At 40.3% G+C, this 21485-nt stretch overlaps 1 protein-coding gene across 4 annotated transcripts in view; it reads left to right on the top strand.

The window, feature by feature from the left end:
* The window catches only part of LOC135641518 (MAP3K epsilon protein kinase 1-like), a 46568-nt gene that overhangs the window by 19593 nt on the left and 5490 nt on the right, over positions 1–21485 (top strand). For 2 of the 4 annotated variants that reach the window (XM_065156901.1, XM_065156904.1), the window contains 8 exons: positions 7795–7896; positions 11148–11279; positions 13562–13633; positions 13740–13846; positions 15844–16027; positions 16109–16405; positions 16833–17111; positions 17236–17280. In XM_065156901.1, the coding sequence (XP_065012973.1) occupies positions 7795–7896; positions 11148–11279; positions 13562–13633; positions 13740–13846; positions 15844–16027; positions 16109–16405; positions 16833–17111; positions 17236–17280 (1218 nt within the window). The remainder of the gene's footprint in view (positions 1–7794; positions 7897–11147; positions 11280–13561; positions 13634–13739; positions 13847–15843; positions 16028–16108; positions 16406–16832; positions 17112–17235; positions 17281–21485) is intronic. The other 2 variants (XM_065156902.1, XM_065156903.1) reach the window with 2 other exon arrangements.

Below are 21485 nucleotides of genomic sequence, written 5' to 3' on the forward strand. Positions count from 1 at the left end.
ACCTTCAATGTGGTGGGCTAATTGGGCTACAACTTTCCTGTCCATAAAATTATTAGTGTGTTAGAACCCTTGCAGATTCTAAACTTGGGGTTGATCTCTTTAGGGGATCGACCTCCTTGGAACTTTATAGGGGTTCCTCCCTCCAAGTTGCTGCTCAAAGGCTGCAGAAAAGATTCATCTATTGCTTATCAAAAGAGAAAGAATACATGACTATTTATAGGGCTTCTAAACCCTAACTCCTAATAGGACTCCTACTTAAGACTCTTACTTCTAACCAACTCCTAATAGGACTCCTACTCAAGACTCCTATTCCCTTACAACTCCTAATTCTTCTCTAAGAAAAAAACCTCCTACATGAATGTCCCTCTCAATTAGGACTCTCCTAGCTAGAGTCCTAACAGAATGTCCCTCTCAATTAGGACTCTCCTAGCTAGAGTCCTAACAGAATGTCCCTCTCAATTAGGACTCTCCTAGCTAGAGTCCTAACAGAGTCCTAACAGAATGTCCCTCTCAATTAGGACTCTCCTAGCTAGAGTCCTAACAAACCCGTCCTCTTCAAATCAGCATTGTCCTCAAGGCTGAGATTCCATGAACTCAGGGAACCGGGTCTTCAGCTCCTCATATGGTTCCCATGTGGCGTCTTCAAGTGGTAGATTATTCCAATGCACTAGTACTTCAGTAGAGGGATGCCGGCGACGCATCACGATCCTGCGATCGAGGATGGCTTGTGGTTGGGCTTGAATAACTCCATCCTCAGTTGTGTTGGGCAGTTGGATCTGGGGTGACTCGTGTTCTCCTAACTTGGGCTTTAGGCATGATACGTGGAAGACAGGGTGAATTTTGGCATCCTCAGGTAATTTAAGTCTGTACGCCACGGCTCCAATACGCTCTGTGATCTGATAGGGCCCATAAAAACGTGGGGATAGCTTCATGGAGGCTCGAGTGTTGATAGAGAGTTGCTTGTATGGTTGTAGGCGAAGATAAACCCAATCTCCCACTGAAAATTCTCTTTCACTTCGTCGTGTGTCGGTTTGTTGCTTCATTCTGGCTTGAGCGGTAGAGAGATTATCAATTCTTGGTCAACCTGATCTATCTTGGCCGAGCCAATTACATACTTTGGAATCATAGGGGATGGTCGACCATACAATGCGTCACAAGGGGCACATTTTGTAGATGAATGATATGTAGTATTATACCACCATTCGGCCCAGGGAAGCCATTTCGCCCACTCTTTTGGTCGGTCGCTAGCGAAACACCGGAGGTACGTCTCTAAGCACCTATTTACCACCTCTGTTTGGCCGTCAGTTTGTAGATGATACGCTGTGCTCATCTTAAGTTTGGTGCCTTGTAACTGAAATAACTCGGTCCAAAATGTACTAGTGAAGATCCTGTCACGATCACTTACGATGAACCTTGGCATCCCATGCAGTTTAACAATATTTTCTATAAAAATCTGGGCAATACTAGCAGCAGTGTAGGGATTTCTCACAGCACAAAAATGAGCATATTTCGTAAGTCGATCAACCACTACGAGAATCGTGCTTTTACCTTTGGAAGATGGCAGCCCTTCAATGAAGTCCATGGAGATGTCACTGAGTCTAGTATGGGTAGTGGTTGTAGCTTCCCTGGATTTGCCACAGTTTCACCCTTGTGCTGTTGACATACATCACATTGTGCCACATATTCAGCAATAATTTTTTTCATCCCTCCAGTGATTTCAAAAGCGCTAGGCGCCAAGGTCCACAAACGCCCGAGGCGCTAGGCGCTCGCCCAGGCGCTCGCCCGAGCGAAGCGAGGCGCTAAATTATAAAAATATATAATATAATTATTTAAAATTATCTAAATTATAAAAATATATAATATAATTATAACAATAATTTCAAATAAATAAAAATTAACAATATTAAAATCAAAATAATATATTATTAATCTATTAACAGAAAATTAATCATTTCAAAATTCAAATAAACTTAATATTAAGAGTATACTGAGCCTGATAGAGAAACGAGGAAGCAGCGGCGAGCGGCAGCAGCGGCAGCGGCGAGCGGCGGCGGCGGCAGCGGCGGCGAGCGGCGGCAGCAGCGGCAGCAGCGGGAGGCGCGAGCAGCGGGAGGGCTCACAGGAGGCGTGAGCAGCGGGAGGGTTCGAGGGAGGCGCGAGCAGCGGGAAGGCTCGTGGGAGGGCTCACAGGAGACGCGAGCAGCGAGAGGGCTCGCGGGAGGCGCGAGCAGCGGCAGCGAGCGACGAGATCGCGATCGGGATCGAGAGCGGCAGCGGCAGCAGGTTAGTGTTGGGTTAGGGTTAGGGTTAGGGTTGGGGTTATATCGGTTTAGTTGGTTCGATTGAACCAACTAACAACCGAACCAGGACCGAACCAGACCTAAAATTCTAGTTCGGTCGCCTTGGTTTACCCAAGCGCTCGCCCGAAGCGCCCAGCGCCTGGGCTCGGGCGAGCGCCCAGGCGGCGCCTGTTTGAAGCGCGCCACCTGGGACATTAGCGAGGCGCTCGGGCCTCGCCTCGCCCGAGCGCCTAGGCGAGCACCCGAGCGCCTTTTGCAATCACTGCATCCCTCTCCAATAAAAATTTTGCTTTACTCTTTTGTAGGTTCTTAGGAATCCAGAGTGCCCTGCTGAAGGTATGGAGTGCATTTCATGCGAGATGATTGCGATGCAAGGGGAGTCAGGTATAAGCACAATGCGACCTTTGTAGCGTAGATCCCTCGAATCCCAAGTGTAGTGGGCTATTGCACTTGGATCCTCCTCCAATTTTTTTATGATGTTGCTGATCTCTGGATCCTTCTTCCATTCTTCCCTAATGTCCTCGAGGAGACCGATGGTAGGAAGGGAGATGGCTGAAACCTTAGCTTGTTCAGGTAGTCGTGAGAGTGCATCTGCAACAACGTTTTCTTTCCCCTTTTTGTAAATAATTTCATAATCAAATCCAAGAAGTTTGGTTACCCATTTTTGCTGCTCAGGGGATGATATCTTTTGCTCCAAAAAGTACTTGAGGCTTTTATGGTCAGTTTTAATTTGAAATCGCCGGCCGATCAGGTAGGGTCTCCACCTCGTTACTGCGTGTACAATGGCAAGCATCTCCTTATCATATACTGACATGTTTTGATGGGAGGGAGATAATGCCTTGCTAGTGTATGCGAGTGGTCGACCATTTTGCATGAGAACGACTCCAATTCCGACTCTAGATGCGTCGGCCTCAATGATGAAGGGTCTATTGAAATCTGGTAGCACAAGCACCGGCGTCGTTGTCATGGCTGCTTTAAGTTTGTCGAAGGCAGCAGAGGCTTTGTCCGACCATTGGAAAGCATCTTTTTTCAGTAAAGAAGTGAGTGGTGCACTGATCTTCCCATAGTCCTTAACAAATTTTCGGTAGTAGCCCGTTAGTCCAAGGAACCCCCGTAGTAATTTCACGTTTGTAGGTTTCGGCCAGCCTTGCATTGCCTCAATTTTTGTTGGGTCTACCGCCACTCCTTCTGATATTATACGCCCAAGGTACTCTACTTTTTGCTGGAGAAAGCTACACTTTGGTTGCTTAACAAAAAGAGTATTCTCCCGAAGGATCGTCAAAACAATCCGTAAATGCTGAAAGTGAGTCTCAAGAGAAGGGCTGTAAACGAGAATATCATCGAAAAATACCAGCACAAATTTACGAAGAAAGCTCCGAAAAATATCGTTCATGAGACTTTGAAAGGTTGAAGGAGCATTAGTGAGTCCAAAAGGCATTACCAAGAATTCATAATGGCCATCATGTGTGCGAAATGCAGTTTTTGGAATGTCATCGTCACATACCCGAATTTGGTGGTAACCGGATCGGAGGTCTAACTTCGTGAAGACTCAAGCTCCTTCCAATTCATCAAGAAGTTCATCCACCACTGGTATTGGGTACTTGTCCTTGACGGTGATGCCATTTAAAGCTCGGTAGTCGATGCACATCCGCCAAGTTCCGTCCTTCCGTCCTTCTTGCGTACAAGTAGCACCGGTGAGGAATAGGGGCTACAACTTGGCCGAATCACCCCTGTTTCAAGCATCTCCTTTACGATCTTTTCAATTTCATCTTTCTGGAGGTGAGGATATCGGTACGGTCGAGTGTTCGCTGGTGGCTTGCCCGGAAGGATTGGAATTCGATGGTCATGTTGACGAGAAGGAGGAAGACCGCGCGGTTCAGCAAATATGTCGGCAAATTCAGTAAGCAATTGGGCAAGATTTTGATCTTCAATTTCTATTTTCTTCTCTTCTGGTTGTGGCTGGAGATGCATCAAAAAGCCACCATTTACCTTGTGCAAAACTTTCTCCATTCATTGGGTCGAAACAGTGGTAACGTTGCTTCCGCGCTTCCCGCGTAGGATGATCTGTTTGCCCTTATAGTAGAATTTCATAATTAATTTAGAAAAGTTCCAAGAGACATCACCTAGTGTAGTCAGCCATTCTATACCAAGAACTGCCTCATAGTCATCGATTGGTAGGAGGAAGAAATCGGTGATAATTTCTTGGTCTTGCAGTAATAGTTTCACCTGCGGGCATCTTTGGTCGCACTTTAGGATTCTGCCATCGGTAACCTTTACATCGAACTTGCTGCAACCTTCAATATGCAGTGTCATCCGAGCAGCAACCTTACTATTCAGGAAGTTATTAGTGCTACCTGTGTCGATGAGAACAGTGATCGGCTGTTGTTTGAGAAGGCCTCCAACTTTCATCGTTTGCGGGTTTGAGTAGCCGGCTAGTGCATGTACCGTAATGTCGGTCGGCTGTGGCTCTACCGCACTATGGAAGGAGGCGTTGGTGACGTCGAGGGATCACGTGCGGTTGAGGACACAACGGTGCCGTTGAAGCGGCCGAGGTTGAGAAGAGGAGTCGGTGCGTGCGTTGCCGAGGTTGAAGCGGCCGCACAAGAGCTTGCTGCGTGTGCTGTTGAAGGGCGGCTGCGGTGGTGTTGCCGAGGTTGAGGCTGCAGTGGAAAATGGAATCAACGGTGGCAGGCTGGGCGGCGAGTGGCGTCGTCGCTGGCTAGGCAGCAGCGGCGACGGTGGTGGCAACCGTTCGCAGCAACAAGGCGATTGCCCTGTTTCGGTCACCAAGGGGGCAGAGCAAGGGGGAGTGGCAGCGGTCGTTCTCGCCCGAGCCAGGGGGAGCGGCGGCTGGGAGGCGAGCAGCGGTCGCCGCACGGTGGCTGGCAGTGGTGGTGGGTCGGCTGGAAGGCGACGGCGCTCGAGGCGTGGCTGCGATCGAATAGGGGCTGCGGCAACAGAGGAAGCTCTGTTTCTGCAACCGCTGCAACGAGGGGCTGCGGCAACCGGCGACTGCGGTTGCAACCTAGGGGGGGCTTGGTTAGGGTTGCGGCTGGTAGGCTGGCGGCGGTGATGGAGCGACCGGGAAGCAGCAGCGACGGTGGGGAAGAAGTTGCCTTGCAGCGGCGGTTGAGAAGGGGAGCGGGGCTGCGGCAGGATGAGACGCTGTCAGTGTCGTCTCCTAGCAGCGGTGGTGACTCGAGTGGGAGGCGACTGCCACGGTGGACTCTGGCCGGAAGCGGGGCAGGGTCGGTCGCTGGCCGGAGAGCAGCAACGGCCGGCGGTGTGCTGGCCACAAGCAAGGGAAGCATGGGTGCATGGCTGTGGCTTCTTTTCTTCTCTCTCTTCTTTCTCTTCTTTCTTTCTTTCTTTCTTCCTTTCTTTCTTTTTTTTTTTCTTTTTTTTTTCCTAAGATGAAGATAACTGCAGCAAGGGGGCCCAGCAGCGACGGCGGTGGAGAAGGGGTTGCCCTGTAGTGGCGGTAGAGAAGACGAGCAGGGCTGCAGCGGAGTGGGACGCTGGCAGCGTCGTCTCCTGGCAGCGGTGGTGGCTCGGGTGGGAGGCGACGGTGGACTCTGGCCGGAAGTGGGGCAGAGCCGGTTGCTGGCCGGAGAGCAGCGACGGGCGGCAGGTGGGCTGGCCGGAAGCAGGGGAAGCAGGGGTGCGTGGTGCGGTTGCTGCTTCTTCTTCTTTCTTTCTTTCTTTCTTTCTTTCTTTCGTTTTTTTTTTTTTTTTTTGATAGCTTCATTGCAACGAGAACGCCAAGGATCGTCGCTCTGATACCAATTGATAAGACCCTAAAGTCTTATCGTAGGCTCTGATACCAAATGATAAGACCCTAAAGTCTTATCGTAAAAAAGAAGAAGAGAAAGGGGATGATCACTTCGAGGGGATCGGCCTCATAGGGTTTGTCAAAAGACAAAAATAGTATTTTTCATAGATTACTGAAAAGAAGCAGTTACATCCCTATTTATAGAGTTCCACCCAGAGTCCATCAGGACTTGAACTCTAATAATAAATAAATATTAGATAAACCTTTACTTGACTCTAACTGAACCAAACCGACTCAATAAACAAATGGACTAAACAAACTCAATAAACATTATTCAAAAGCTTAGAAAAAGGGTCCTAACATACTTCAAGTGAATTCTCCTCTTAATAATAAGAGGATAGGAGAGTCCACCTATGTAAAACATAGAATGGTTTGATTTTTTTTTTTTTTTTGACATGCAACATTTATGGTTTAATTTCTGGGAATGTGCTTGACAGAAGGGAGCACCTCTCTCGCAATGGACAGTGTCATGGTTTTCATATTGAACATTTCACATGCAATGCCACTGCCTGTATAGAAAACCAGGCTATGGACATCACTTCGGTCTAGTGATGTCTAATCATAACCGACAAATTTTTTTTTCTTAGGATCAACCATAGGAATATGTCCTCATTTCATCATGTTAGCAGTGTGTTCAATATACACATAATTGTTACTGTTACTGCTAAGCTACTTTTAGAACCAGTTGTTACCTTGATACAGACATTTGAGTTGATGCACTAACAATATTTTTAAATATTGGTCCTATAATGGTGTTGGCAACCAGTTTGACTGGTACAATACAAAGGTACCAAGCGATATACTGACCTGAAACATTTGGTATCACTGAAAAAATGATATACTGAGTGGTGTGTAGTTTATGGTTTCTTTGTTGGTCCTTGATTTTACTGGAAAACATTGGCTGGTATATATGGATTCAATTGTTATTTTAAATCAAGTCTTTCTACAGTCACTTTCTGATGACATTTTCTATAACATAATGTCTACTCTTTGTTAATTGTTGCCTTATTTTTTTATGACACAATTTCTAGCATAGATTGCTGGAAAGAAGATATCAAGGATCCACATAGTTTCCTGTATTTTTTTTTTTTTGCTAAGACCGTAAACAGCAAAGAGAAAAAAAGTACTCTAAGAATCTATACTGTTGCAGCATTTCATCTTAAAGAAATGGTTATAAATAATATCGGATGAATGTGTCAACTAAGTTGTTGCATGTCTATTGGCACTTGCAATTTTTACAACACAAGTTAGGTGTTTCTGTCTCTATATGGAATGAAGATAACTGTCTCTTTCTTTGACCTTGCTTTCTTATACTACAGTTATATATAATGATACATGTTCCTATTGATAAACTCCCACACCTGTTTTTGTGCATCTACCTGTATGTGCCTATTCTGGCATATACTTGTGGAAGCAGATGGTGTATCCTGTGCTCTCTATTGTTTGCGTTATTCTTGTTTAAAGAACTTAATCGTTTGGCAAGTACATGGTTAGATTAAATTATTTAGTTAAGTTCTTTAGAATTCTCTTCTTTGAGCTGTTTGATATTGTTTTCTCAAGATGATTGCTGTGAACTTTTCAGCACATATAACTTGGACTTGATTTTGATGCTTATTTTTGTGTTTTTGTAATTGTTTTGACATCTTTAAGAATTATCTTTAGGGCCTTGTTAAACTTGCTGACTTTGGAGTTGCAACAAAGCTCACTGAGGCAGATGTTAATACACATTCAGTGGTTGGAACACCATATTGGATGGCTCCCGAGGTAAACACTATTGGAGTATTGGGTATTTACCTGTGTATATTTGCCAGTCTTCGTCCATAATTTTTCATTCACATTAACAGTTTTTATAGTTGTTAAGACTTAAGACAATGTAGAAATTTAGACTCAGATGATTATTAGGAACTTGCTATAACACTTTATGCTATGTTTGACCAATGATTAGTGAACAAACATTAGCCTTCAATAAATCTTTAACTTTGGCTTGTCAGGTTAATGAACATTGTCTGTATAACCACAACTAGGTGCTAATTAAAGAACAGAATGAAACTGCAAAATATCATGGGAAGGCTGTCTTTTCTGCTTCATGATCGATCTTCTGAAAATTTAGTCTATTTTATGGCTCTTTTTGCCTATCATGTTTTACTATGATCTATTTCTTCCTTTTTTTCACTCTACCATGTAGTAAGTATCTAGTTAATATTGCTCCATGGAATTCTTATGCTAATTTTTAGCAATGGCTGCCTATTTGAGCATCTTACTAGTTTGTAATATGTTCTTCTCCAAGAAAAAACTCGGCCATAAAGGGTCTTTCATGCAGCTTATCTGATATGTGCTGTAGTAGTGCTTCCTTGCCTGCTTTGAAATATAGGAGCAACTTATAGTGTTTCTCCAGTACAAAATAATGAGAAGCAGCAAGTCTCCATTTAGTTTTATTTATCTCTATGATAAACTTATCAATTTCAAATGAAATATAGATAACAGCTTTTTATCTTTATTTTTATTAATAATGGTTATAACTTAAATGATAAGGACAAAATGGGAGGGTGTTGATATGAGAGCAGGTTGAGGATGAATATGGTGAGTATAGTAGTAATGATAGCATGCTGATGATTGTTCGTAAGCAAATGGTAGTCAAAGAGGAGACGTGCAAAGTCAAGAAGAGGCAAAGGAAATTCTAGGGGAAGCTTTCTATCTATTGTTATGCAAGCTTGTCCATTTACCGATTGAATGGCTTTGAATCATACATAAAGATTATATATACATATCAATCAGGATTCAAGCTGACTGGTCTGGATTCAAGTCTTTTACTAGACTTACTGTTTCGGCCAGGTTACATGATATGTAGTTAGAAACTGGCCTCAATAAACACTTCAACTTTCTGATGATTTATATTTCAGCATGTATGGGTTTCAGGCATGCTGATTAGTGCATGCATTTCTGGTTCTCTTCGTGCAAGCTGCTCTATTACTATAGTTTGTGGTGTTCAGGCAAGCGTCTGTTTTGTATATGTATATACATTTTAAATTGTTGATGTTCTTACATGTATTCATAGATGGATTTGTGTCTGATGCTCAAGCATGTGTACAAATTCTAGATTGCAGTTGCTAGAAAAAATAATGTTATAATAGAAAGCAATTTACTGTCATCTGATTTAGCCATTCGAATCTTTTGCAAGAAAATGAGCAACTGGAAAATGCAATTTCTAATTTTATGATTTTTTTAATGAAGGAGTATTGGGTGTCTATTTATGCTTATTTAATTGATCACATGTGGTCATTATATCAATTTTCCTTGAGGATATGATTGGAGTAGTCTAGCTATGTCAAAGTAATTTTAAGATCCAATTACTTAGTTTTCAAGATGATTGTTTAATTGATTTCCTGTGACCATTGTGTTTATTTCCTTGGAAGAAATGTTTGGAGCAGTCTAGCTATGGCAAAGTAATTTTAAGATTCAGCTACTTAGTCTTCTGGGACCTGTTGATATGCAAGAGTCCTTGATTTAGAAAGATCTGTTTGTTCAACTTTTATTTAGACCACTTAGTCAGATTGATAAATTTAGATGATTAGATCAATATTAGGTGCCTGAAAGAAGGAAAGGTAGGTAGATGATACAGTTGTATAGAGGCTTCTAGACTGGTATAACTGAATTGTTGCATTATGGAAATTAAAGATGTGCTGGTATGCCTTATTTGAGTCCAATAATGACTAAGAAACTTTGGTTGAGTGATGTACAATGACAGTGAGGTAAAGTTCCTATAGTCTTTCCAGTTGCATTAGATGTCTTAAGGGTTTGGCCAAGGAGGCCTGTACTCCTATTTTCCACTTTTCTCTGTTACCTACTGTTCAAAATCCTCCGAAACTTTTAATGGGAATCATCTTCTACAATTTATATGGATCTTAATATTGTCTTAGCTTTTCCTATCAAAAAATAATATTTATCTAGAAATTTGAAATGGAAATCATCTTCTACAATTTATATGGACCTTATTTTTATCTTAGCTTTTTATATCAAAAAAATAATATTTTCCAGCATCTTAAATTTTCCAATCATTCACTGGACTGCAGGACTATCCCAACTTCATCTACTATCAGTAGACCTGTAATGAAGCCATTTATCCTTATGATTAAAAAATCTTTAAGTAGTTTTGAACTTTTTATTAAGGCTTGCAATACCACCTAGCAAGGGTCGCAATTTCGCTTATTCATACTGGACCGATCAAGGCTCAAATTGGTACCATACTTGGCGGTGCCAGTGTATCAACACTCATTACACTGGTATGTACTAAGTTTTGAATAAAAAAAAAAAAGATGGAAAAAATTGTCCAATGCAAAACCTGTACCATCCAGGTGGTACCGACTCTGTAATGAACATACTGACTGATTATATCTATGTATCAGTTACCTGTTGGATTGATAAATATCTCCTGTACCATGTTAAAGTGGATAGTATGCCTGGTACAGGGCTTATACCATGCAGTAATTTTTTTTTATTTTTTATCCTGTTTTTAGAAAATTTCTGAAACTCAGTAGGCTGGTATGTCTCAGATCCATACGGGTTCGTCTCAGGGTTTGTTTGGGTTCAGTACCCAAAATTAAAAATCTTGGGTTTTATTTTGGATATTTTGTCTATTAGATCCTGTATCTATTCCTTATAATTTGTTAAGTCTATGCCCTTGTATAAAACCAGCTTTTCCTGGAAGTTCTTCTGGTTACATAAAAGGCTTTGTTGTACACGATCCTTGATATCTAGTATTACTACACTAAAATCTGATGCTCATCTTTTTTTCTTGCAGTATTTTGATGCCTAATATTTCAAGGGGTTCATCATTAGATTTTATTACAGTGTCAATTTTATTTTATATGATTGCGGTGTATATAAATATGTTCATTAGATATAATTGTCTTGCCAGATACCTTATTGAGTCTTGCCAGATACCTTATTGAGTTCATGTCTCATTTAACTTTAAATGGTCATGCTTCTTGAGGATGAAATAGTTTGATCTCTTTCAGGTTATTGAAATGTCTGGTGTATGTGCTGCATCAGACATCTGGAGTGTTGGCTGCACTGTCATTGAGTTATTGACATGTGTTCCACCATACTATGATCTGCAACCAATGCCTGCACTTTTTCGGATTGTTCAGGTATGGATAGATATCTTTCAGTATGTGGCTTTTCAGCCTACATTTCCATTCAATTTGCTAATAGAAGAGTTAAAATTCAAAATTATGTGGTTGGTGACATGGTGGAATAGTATGCTGCAAAGAGACTGCCGCAAGGAATAAAGCTTTATCTGTATAGAGGTTTTTGGCCATGTGCTGGCATGAAATGAGAAATTTCCATGTCTTGAATGTGTTGTAGGCGACGGAAAAAATAGAAGACATGATAAAAGTGAATGGCTTACCTGGACCATGGACTCCTTCCCATTGTATTTTTCTCCTTGGCCTCTTCACTATTGTTGAGAACCAATTTGGCAGAGCGTTCAAGTGCCAAGCCTTGGCAGGCAAACAAGGAAATAAATATCACCACAAAATATTAAGTACTGTCCATTTAGTAGACAAGTAGGATAATAACTGAACTGGCTAGTTAATGAAGCTGGCCAGTCTAGTATGATTTAGTTTATTCAATTTATGAGTCAATTGACTCACTGATAACCATCCCTGGTTTCCTTGTGGGTATTGGTATTTGGTACACTCCCCATGTGGCATTAACTGCCACTGCTTATACACTGATGTAAGCTGCCAATCTGGATAAGCCATTTTTATCGGAGTTCATGGATGAAATTTTATTAGTAAATTTCACCCTGGTGACTATAAGTTGTTTATGGTCAGACCTAGCAACAGCTAACAAACATTTGCTACCTATCACTGTTAACCTCTTGGTCACTGCAAATGATCGTCCACTTAACCAATCAGGCGAACATCAGTATGCTGATGGTCAACCGTTGATGATCGTCTAACAACTAGTAATTTGCTTGATGGTTGACCTGTTGGCCATTAACAACTGCCCTCTGATCGGTTGGAATTTAGTGATCATCTAATCACTGAATTAATTGGTTTCACCTAATTAGTACATCAGTCAAAACCAAATAATCAGAAGCAAACAAACTACTGAAGTGACTAAATTTATCCTTCCATCATGTCATGATAAACAAACTAATAAAAGTTGAAAGTCATTTTCTGAAAGTATCATTTTCAGAAAGCAATTAATTTTTTTATGTGAAATTACTTACCTAAACTCGAGCAGGCTCCTAGCACTATATGGATGAATCTTTGTTAGGAGGTTATTTACATCGGTTCTTGCTGGTTGTATAAGGAGTAGCATCATACTATTAGATTTTCTGTCTGACATGATGCTGTCATATTCATGAAGATTCAGATGGAAACACCTGGCAATAATTTGATGAAAGTATTTTAAACTATAGATATCCAAATCAGAAGTTTTTTCAAGCTGGCAAACTTTAATGTGCAACATATGAGAATCAACAAATTTGAACAGTGAGATTCATTTGTTTTATTTTTAGATGGAAATATCTATTCTTATTTTTGCTGTTCTCCCATTCTCATTTTTTGCAAACTTCTTTATCTGCTTCTTTGCATATCTTTGTAATTACATATGTTTGAAGAGAAAAGGAAATTTAGCATTACTCTCTAGAAAACACACGAAAATTGAAAAAAAAGATGCAAGTAAATTAAGGGATGACAGAATTTGGATGTTCAAATACAAAGCAATCTGGATATTAGATGATCAGTTAAAGCAATCGGAATAGGTTTAGTATTTAAATATTTATGATTTAGATATGTTAAATACCATGTTTTACAAAAACTGTCGAGGTAAACTACATTTTAGAATATATCTTTTTTACGTAAGTTTGTTTCTAAATGTATAATCAATTATGTGTTTATAACTGCAGTTGGTTCAAACTCTTCTTTGTTGATCTTGCTATTGAATGTCCATTTAATATTGTTATATCTTTTAATTGATCATAAAAATAGGCATGTGGATTATTATAGAATTGAAATTGTCTTAGTTTTCTTTCTGCATGAGGAAATATCTTTTTTCCGGATTATCATTTATGCTTAGTTGGACCATATTGTCCTAGTGTGAACATGTGTGTTTGTTAATGACAAAAACTTATTGGACATCAAACCCTGCAATATATTCTAAAGTGTAGGTCAGGAAGTACCTAAGATAGCTTTGCTAAAGTTAACAAAAGAAAGATCTGACATATCTTTCTTTAAACTAGCAATATTGCACTTGACAGAGCTTAGTAGAAAGATCCATGTAGGCACAATATTTTGCATGGATGACATAAGGAACACTTAGGCATTTGATTTTTTTTTCTGATACAAATCATTGCTTACCTTTTATATTGGGCTTGATTTTTTTTATGATCCATATATGTCTTATTTAATATAATTTTCAGGATGAGCATCCTCCCATTCCTGAGGGCCTCTCACCTGACATTACTGATTTTCTTCATCAATGTTTCAAAAAGGTAGATTAACTTATTACTTGGAGTAATTCTGGTAGAAAGATGGTACCATCATTGCTCCACTTGTAATCTATTCAGTAACATTGCTTACTTGAAGAATCATTTTCAGGATGCAATGCACAGACCAGATGCAAAAACATTGTTATTGCACCCATGGATCCAAAACTCAAGGCGTGCTTTACATTCCTCTCTGCGTCAAGCAAGTGGATCAATAAGGTAAGCTATTTATTTCTGTGGCATATTACTCTAAATGTGAATGAAGAATTCTATTTGCAATACATCATTAGTTGCTTATTCTTTACAACATCTTTTGACTTTCTTTTTTGTTCAATTAAAAGTAGTAAAATCTTGATCTAGTACCAGTACCGACCCTCAAACAAATTGGCGTTGGTACACATCAATTCCGTTTGTTGGTTTGGGCATGTATTGGACTGTATGGGCGACTGATTCTGATCATATTAGATTCTGTTTAAGACAATTAAAAATTTTCTTTTATTTTTTGCTCAATAATGAATTGAAATATGTTCTTAAGCTGTATTGGAACTCACATATGAAGAGAACTTTTACAAGTATTGAAGCAAGGATTAAGAATTAAATATTAAGTAATAGAAAAATAAATGTCATTACTGGTGACTTGTAGTAAAAAAATCTCATTATATTGGAGCATATTGCAGGTCGTGGTCCCCAATGTCGAACAGTTGAAATCAAAATTATAGGCCTGCAGAACCCACTCATGAGACTACAATGAAGGGAGGGCAAAAAATGAGGTAAGGGCAAATAAGGGGTAAAAGCTTAATAAAAAAAACTGAGGCGAGGGCAAACTTTTGGTTCATAAATAGTTTTGTACAAAGTAATCAATCATGGGCAATATCAATTTTGCATATAAAACAATACTAGCAAACCTCATCTATGTAATGTCAGCTGGAAGACAAGTTTGTGCTTGTTTATTATTAATTTGTACAGTTCTTATAGGAAAAATAACTGATTGTTTGAATACTGCAAAGCTATTTACTTTCTGTGGTATTTATGTTTTATTACTTTTTGATAAAATCATTAAATGGCTTATATATTGTACTAAATGTATTTATTTTTTTCTATATTTTTCTCAAAGCTGTTCGTTTTTTTCTATATTTTACTTACTGCAAATCTATTTATGTTTCTAATAAAAAGTGCTAAATTATATTTTTTTTATGATTCATTTTTCTTATTTTGTTGATACTGCAAGTTGTTATTTTGAATCTGCTGGAACTACTGAATTGCTGAATCAGAAACTCCAAGAATTTTGCTGAAACTGAAACTGAGATTTCCTCATTTTTCTGGCTTTAAAATTTTTTTATTGTGTATGTACTAAAGAGTGTACAAGGTCCAAATATCATTATTGGTGTCTTTATGAACCTTGTCACATTGGTGTATAGTATTCCACGGTATGGTAAACCAAGGACTGATGTCTTGTACAGACCACCTGAATCAGTCCCTGGGTACATTGGTATGTAGAGGAAGAAGAGGAAGATGAAGAGGAAAAGGAGGGAACAGATGGTGGTGGAGGAAGAGGAGGAAGGGCGAAGGAGGAAGAAAGAAGAGGAGGCAATGGAGAAAGAGGAGGATGGAGGAGGAAGAGAGAGAAAGAGAAAGGAGGCAGTGGAGGAAGAGGAGAAAGGAGGAAGGAAGAAAAAGATGCGGTAGAGGAAGAAGAGGAAGCAATAGAGGAAGATGAGGAGGAGGAGGAAGAGGAGGAAACATATCCGGAATTGGTGGCGCATGGTGAGCGACAGCAGGCGGGTGGCTCATGGGCAAAAAAGGCTCACAAAGTCGAGCGCTAAACCATTTAATAAATAGTTTTATTAATAAGTCGGACCAGACCACTGGGGGTAATCCACGTAACAGTTCATGCATGAACTAGTACATACTGCTCATTTTATGGGCAAAATGATGTTCCACATGGTAAACCAATGAAAATAAATGTAAAAGTTGATTAGTATGTTGGTATTGCTTAACACCATTAGTATATGTGTATACCAATACATTATTGATTGGTACAGTGTGTAGGATGTTACAGTGGGTATTACCAAATAAATACATCATTTGATTCATCGTTTGCAAAATTTTTATTACATGTTTGAGTTCTTTTTTTCTGGATTTCTGCTTATTGGATGTAATCTTTAGTACTACAATGTGTAATGGAGCTGTGCTATTATTTCTTATTATTACTGCAGATTTGGTCCAATGACTTGTACAAATTTCAGGAACATTGAGGAGGATGTTACAGTGGGTATTACCAATTTAAATATGGATAATCATAATGGCAGTGATAGCCCATATGCAGAGAAGATAAAGAGTGGTGTATCTGATCTTCAACAACTATGCTCTTTGTTGCCCAGTGATAAGCCAAAGCTTGAGGTTTTCTCAGTTTGCAGATATGCGTTTAAGAAGTAATTCATAACTGTACTGAAAATGATGTCGTGTTTATTCATGCTTCAGGAAGAATCTAACAAAGAGCAGTTGGCAACTGATTATATTCAAATAAAATGTTCCGATGAGGATAAAAAACCCAGTCCTCTTCAGAATACCTGCTTAAATGGTGTAGAAAGTAAAGCAGAAGATCTGCTTTCTGCTAAAGATCCTACCTTAGTTATCTATGAAAAACTCTCTTTGAAGTCTCCTGTTAAAGAAGTTTTAAATAGTCCAGTAGTGCCAGAAGGTGATGGAGGTGTAAGTCCTGATGAAAGTGGTATGTTCTCCTTTGGATCGAGAGTTGACAGAAACAATTTTCAAAAGGTGAGATACTAGTTTCTCTGGTGATGAAGTTTTCTTTTTTGTCACCATTAACTTTTTCTGAGCATAAGATGGCTTCTAGTCAACAATTGCACACAGATTTGAAGTCATTTTCCCATTCTTTTGAGACTTTGTTCATGTAATTTCTGTGTTGGCATCCTCTATGTTCTCAGTTTTGATCTAGAATTTTTCGCTCATCAGGCTAGAAGGTTATATTATAAAGCTCAAGTTGCAGATACAATACAATATATTTTTGTTACTCATTGGTTTTTTTGGTTTTACTAATATTGTTCTTTCCTATGTCTTTCCTATGCTTGCCACATAAACTATTTTTAGGCACTGTGATCTTTTACAATATTGGTTAACTAATTTATGGACTCAACTATTTTTCTTGTTAATTTTGTCTCTCATCTGACAATCTATTCTAAAGGTTTCGAAGCAGTCAATTTCTTTTGGAGTTAATGAGCTCAGTAGGTTTAGTGACACAGCAAAAGATGCTTCCTTGGATGATTTATTTCAGCCACTAGATAAACAGAGAGATCAAGGTCTTGAAGCTTCATCATCTGCTGCTGGTCAGCAAACTGACTTGGCAAAAGAACTCAAAGCTAGGATGGCTCAGAAACAAATGGGAGCAATGCAGAACAATGGTGGAAAGCTCTTGGAAATGGTCACGGGTTTGCACAATGATGTAATTGATATTGATGGTTCGGTAAGTTTGGAGAGTATATGTGAACTATTGTCTTCAAGTCTTACTAATCTTTATATTCTATACATAGTGCTTGAATTTTGAGAAGTATTTGCTTGCTAATTGTTGTTGCTTTATAATTTACCAGGTCTTTGATGAAAACCTGCCGAGTGATAACCTTTTCCCGATTCAGGTGGTTATTTTTTTTCTAGAATTAAAATTTAAAGAATGTAGATGGATCGGATGTACTTTCGATGCTTTACAGATACTATTTCAGATACTATCACCTTATGATTTGATCATGTAAATTTCTTAATGTTACTATACAATCTTTTGCATTGGTTCTTCTTTGAGCAAATTCATTAATTGAATCCTCATTAAGCTGAAAATGATTTGCAAGTACATGGAATTTATGGATCTTATTTAACCAAATTTAGATGGCACATGTGCAATAGTTGATAGTATAGTTTGTGTATTCATGTCAAGAGAAAATTTATTAGTATTCTGTTGTGTTTTAAAGATAACAAGGTGCAATCCTTTTTTTTTTTCTAGAGCTCATTTGATACAAATACTCCAAAAATAAGCATTGTTGGTCATTTTTGATAGTAACCTAGTGATTGTACAAGTTCATCTTGCAGCTGAATGTGATAATTTGGTATGCCTTTACCAATAAGAGGCATGATTAGTTGGGTATGAGTGTCTACAAGTATTTAGATTATCAATTTATTTGTCGTAACTCCTAATCAACTTCCATGATATAGCTTTACACCTCTTGTATTCTGGTGCTCTTTTTATTTATTGTTTGGTACCATTTCAATCTTTATAGTGTTCCTGGCATCTTATTGTTCAGTTCTTTACCATGTTGTAGATAATAATTGCTCCTTTATATCAAATTTCTATGTAGGACAAACATCTTGGTGCTATTGAACTGCTTATGAGTCTTTTTTTTGGATCTTTGCTTTACCATGTAGATAGGTGCCATGTACCTCATTTGGTTTAGGATATTGTATGTTGGGATTCATCTTCTGAATTGATGATATCATTCTTTGGTAGCACAGACCTTGGTTTGTATGGACTGTGATCCTGTGCACGTTGAACCACTTGATAATGACTTTCCTAGTGTCCATCTTTTCCTTTAAATACATTGTTGATCTGTATTTGTTTTGCTGATGACCATGGGTAAGCAGCAAGATTGAACTTGAGCACGTTGGGTGGTGCTAATTCTTCTGATGAAACCTCATAATCCAGATTGCCTCATACTACCTACATTGTCGAACTGAGGGGCAATCCTACCCATTCTCTATGGCCTGGTAATGGTTATTGCTGTGACTCTGAAGATCAAGTAAACTGACTTGGTTCATTTATGCTGCCGTTTGCATTGTCATGCTCATAATGTGAGTGACCCGGTCGATATCTCATCACCTTCTTGTACATATACTGATGCTCCAATGAAGCCCATATTCCGGTTGAAATGTCCATGTCAACATCAGCTATGACCCTCATACTCTATGTATATTGGTTCCTCTAGAGCATGGATATTAGATTCCTTTCAGCTGGCCTTCTCCTGTAGTTTAAGTGCTTTTCTGGCATCAAGTTGTTCTCAGAACACCCTTCTTATCTCTAGAGGATGAAAAAAATCCTAGTTATGATAATCAAGTGCCAATGAAATGATAATCAATTACTTATTATGATTGTTCTTTCCAATCATGCAAGAATAAACCTTTATTAGCTGTTAAACAAGTAGAATGAGCTCCTAAATGATGCAAGAAATCTACATATGAAAGAATGTGATCTTTATTCTTAATTACTAATTAGGACTTAATTAATCATCAAACTCCTAATCAGTCAAAAATATATATAATCCTTAAGCTAATTACATGAAATGATGAAAATAACATGGAAATTAGTTAAAAACCGTAACTTGAAGAGATGTTTGATAGAATCTTGACATTGAATCCCTCTTTTATCCAAATTAGCTCTCCCTAATCACTGATTGAGGAGCTTAAGCACTTTTAAATCAAAAATCAAGAGATGGAGTGAGAATGAGTGTGATAATGAGAATGAGTGAGCTAGAGTGAGAGAGAGAGAGAGGAGATGAGAAGGCACCAAATAGGGCTTAAATAAGCCCCGAACAACTGCCAATGGTCAAATTGGAGCTAATCTGACCATTGGCTACAATATCTGGTCAAAATCTGGATGTTACTGGTTACTGACCGGTATAACTCGGTAATAGCCAAGATTTAACAATTTCATTGGTACTAGAGGTGTACCGAGCTGTCACGGACATAGCTGGAATTGCCTAAGTCGTGAGGCACCCTTGCGGCAAAGTCACGAACTTATCTGAAGTTGCCTAAGTCGTGAAGCACCCTAGCGCCAACTCCTCAGACTTAGACGGGATTGCCCAAGTCATGAGGCGTCCTTGCGACATATGCGTCCACAAAGGTTCAGCCTAGTTGCAACCTCGTACAGGTCCCCAAGGACTTGTAAAACAAAAAGTTGATTAGATTGAAAACGAGCAATGGACAAGTCCCGACGTCTCGCGAAGAGGGAAACTTTACAAGCAATTCAGCGAGTACCTTGAGTGCAAGAGAGAAAAGAGAGGAAGGAGAAAACAAAGACTTTAGAAGGTAGAACTAACAGTTGCAAGTCCACAAACAACTACTCACCGGGTGCCGGGCGCGAAGGTAAGTTCCCGTCAAGTTAACGTGCGAACTTGTGAAGATTGTTTAACGCCCGACGATATACCGAAGCCTTATCCAGCCCTGTGCCACCCGGGGGGTTCCAGGGTGTTGAGATGGCTGTCATTTCATGTGCAGCAGCGGCGTGCAGAAAACAAGTTGTGGCACGCGAAAACGGAGCCATTTTTGGAAAGTTCGGCCCAGCGCGATGAGCGATCGTACTACAGCGCTACGAACTGTCGTTGCTTACATTTTCCAAGCAAAAACACACAAAACCAGGGCCAAACATGCTATCATGTCTTTGTACAAGCATGCAAAAGTGACGAACGGTTCGTTGAACGAAGTTGTTGCAGGTGCACGATGACCGTTCGTGACAGAGCCGTACCCCATTAGTGTGAACCCCCAGGTCGGTATCAGTCAAAATTCCACCTTTTCAGCTGGTATAAATCAGTGATTTAAAAAGCGCTAGGCGCCAAAAGGCGCCAAGGTCCAAAAACGCCCGAGGCGCTAGGCGCTCGCCCGAGCGAAGCGAGGCGCTAAAATATAAAAATATAAAATATAATTAATAAATATAATTATTTAAAATTTTAAATAAAAATATAAAAATATATAATATAATTAATAAATATAATCACATTAACAGTATAAACCTGCTGACGGAGAAACGAGGAAGCAGCGGCGAGCGGTGGCAGCAGCGACGGCGAGCGACGGCAGCAGCAGCGGCGAGCAGTGGCAGCAGCGAGCGGCGGCAGCAGCAGCGTCGAGCGGCGGCAGCAGCAGCCGGAAAGGGAAAGGGAGCGGAAGGCGCGAGCAGCGGGAAGGCTCGCGGGAGGGCTCGCGGGAGGCGCGAGCAGCGGGAGGGCTCGAGGGAGGCGCGAGCAGCGGGAAGGCTCACGGGAGGGCTCGCAGGAGACGCGAGCAGCGAGAGGGCTCGCGGGAGGCGCGAGCAGCAGGAGGGCTCGCAGGAGGCGCGAGCAGCGAGAGGGCTCGCGGGAGGCGCGAGCAGCGGCAGCGAGCGACGAGATCGGGATCGGCAGCAGGTTAGTGTTTGGTTAGGGTTGGGGTTATATCGGTTTAGTTGGTTCGATTGAACCAACTAACAACCGAACCAAACCTAAAATTCTGGTTCGGTTTACCCAGGCGCTCGCCCGAAGCGCCCAGCGCTTGGGCTCGGGCGAGCGCCCAGGCGGCGCCTGATTGAAGAGCGCCGCCTGGGACATTAGCGAGGCGCTCGGGCCTCGCCTCGCCTCGCCCGAGCGCCTAGGCGAGTGCCCGAGCGCCTTTTGCAATCACTGGTATAAATGTACGAGGCAGTACCCCTTGTACCGGGTTTGAATCACCCTGCTTGGGCCTGTTTAGCGAACCGACAGCTGGATGGATGGGTAAATACTGGCCATGCCGTACTATGCTGCCTGGTTTTTCTGCCCTTGGTTTTGAACAACAATCTGGTTTATTTTGCTAGTCAATCTGTGGTTATTGGAACAACAATTCAGTTTTTCATAGTTTTATGCACTCTGAAGCTTTACTATGCCTCACTATCTGTTAACAAGAATATGTCAATTTGATATTGCTTCCAGAATGTAGCAAAAATGTGTTCTTGATTGCTTGATTTACTATGGGCAAAGACATGTATGATAAGAGTAAATTTTGTACTTTAGCTTGTTGCAAATTACATACATATTTTCTAAACTGGATTTTAGGACATATGCCTTCTTTGTAC

The sequence above is a fragment of the Musa acuminata genome, chromosome BXJ3-6, assembly GCF_036884655.1.
Source record: "Musa acuminata AAA Group cultivar baxijiao chromosome BXJ3-6, Cavendish_Baxijiao_AAA, whole genome shotgun sequence".
Classification (NCBI taxonomy): domain Eukaryota; kingdom Viridiplantae; phylum Streptophyta; class Magnoliopsida; order Zingiberales; family Musaceae; genus Musa; species Musa acuminata.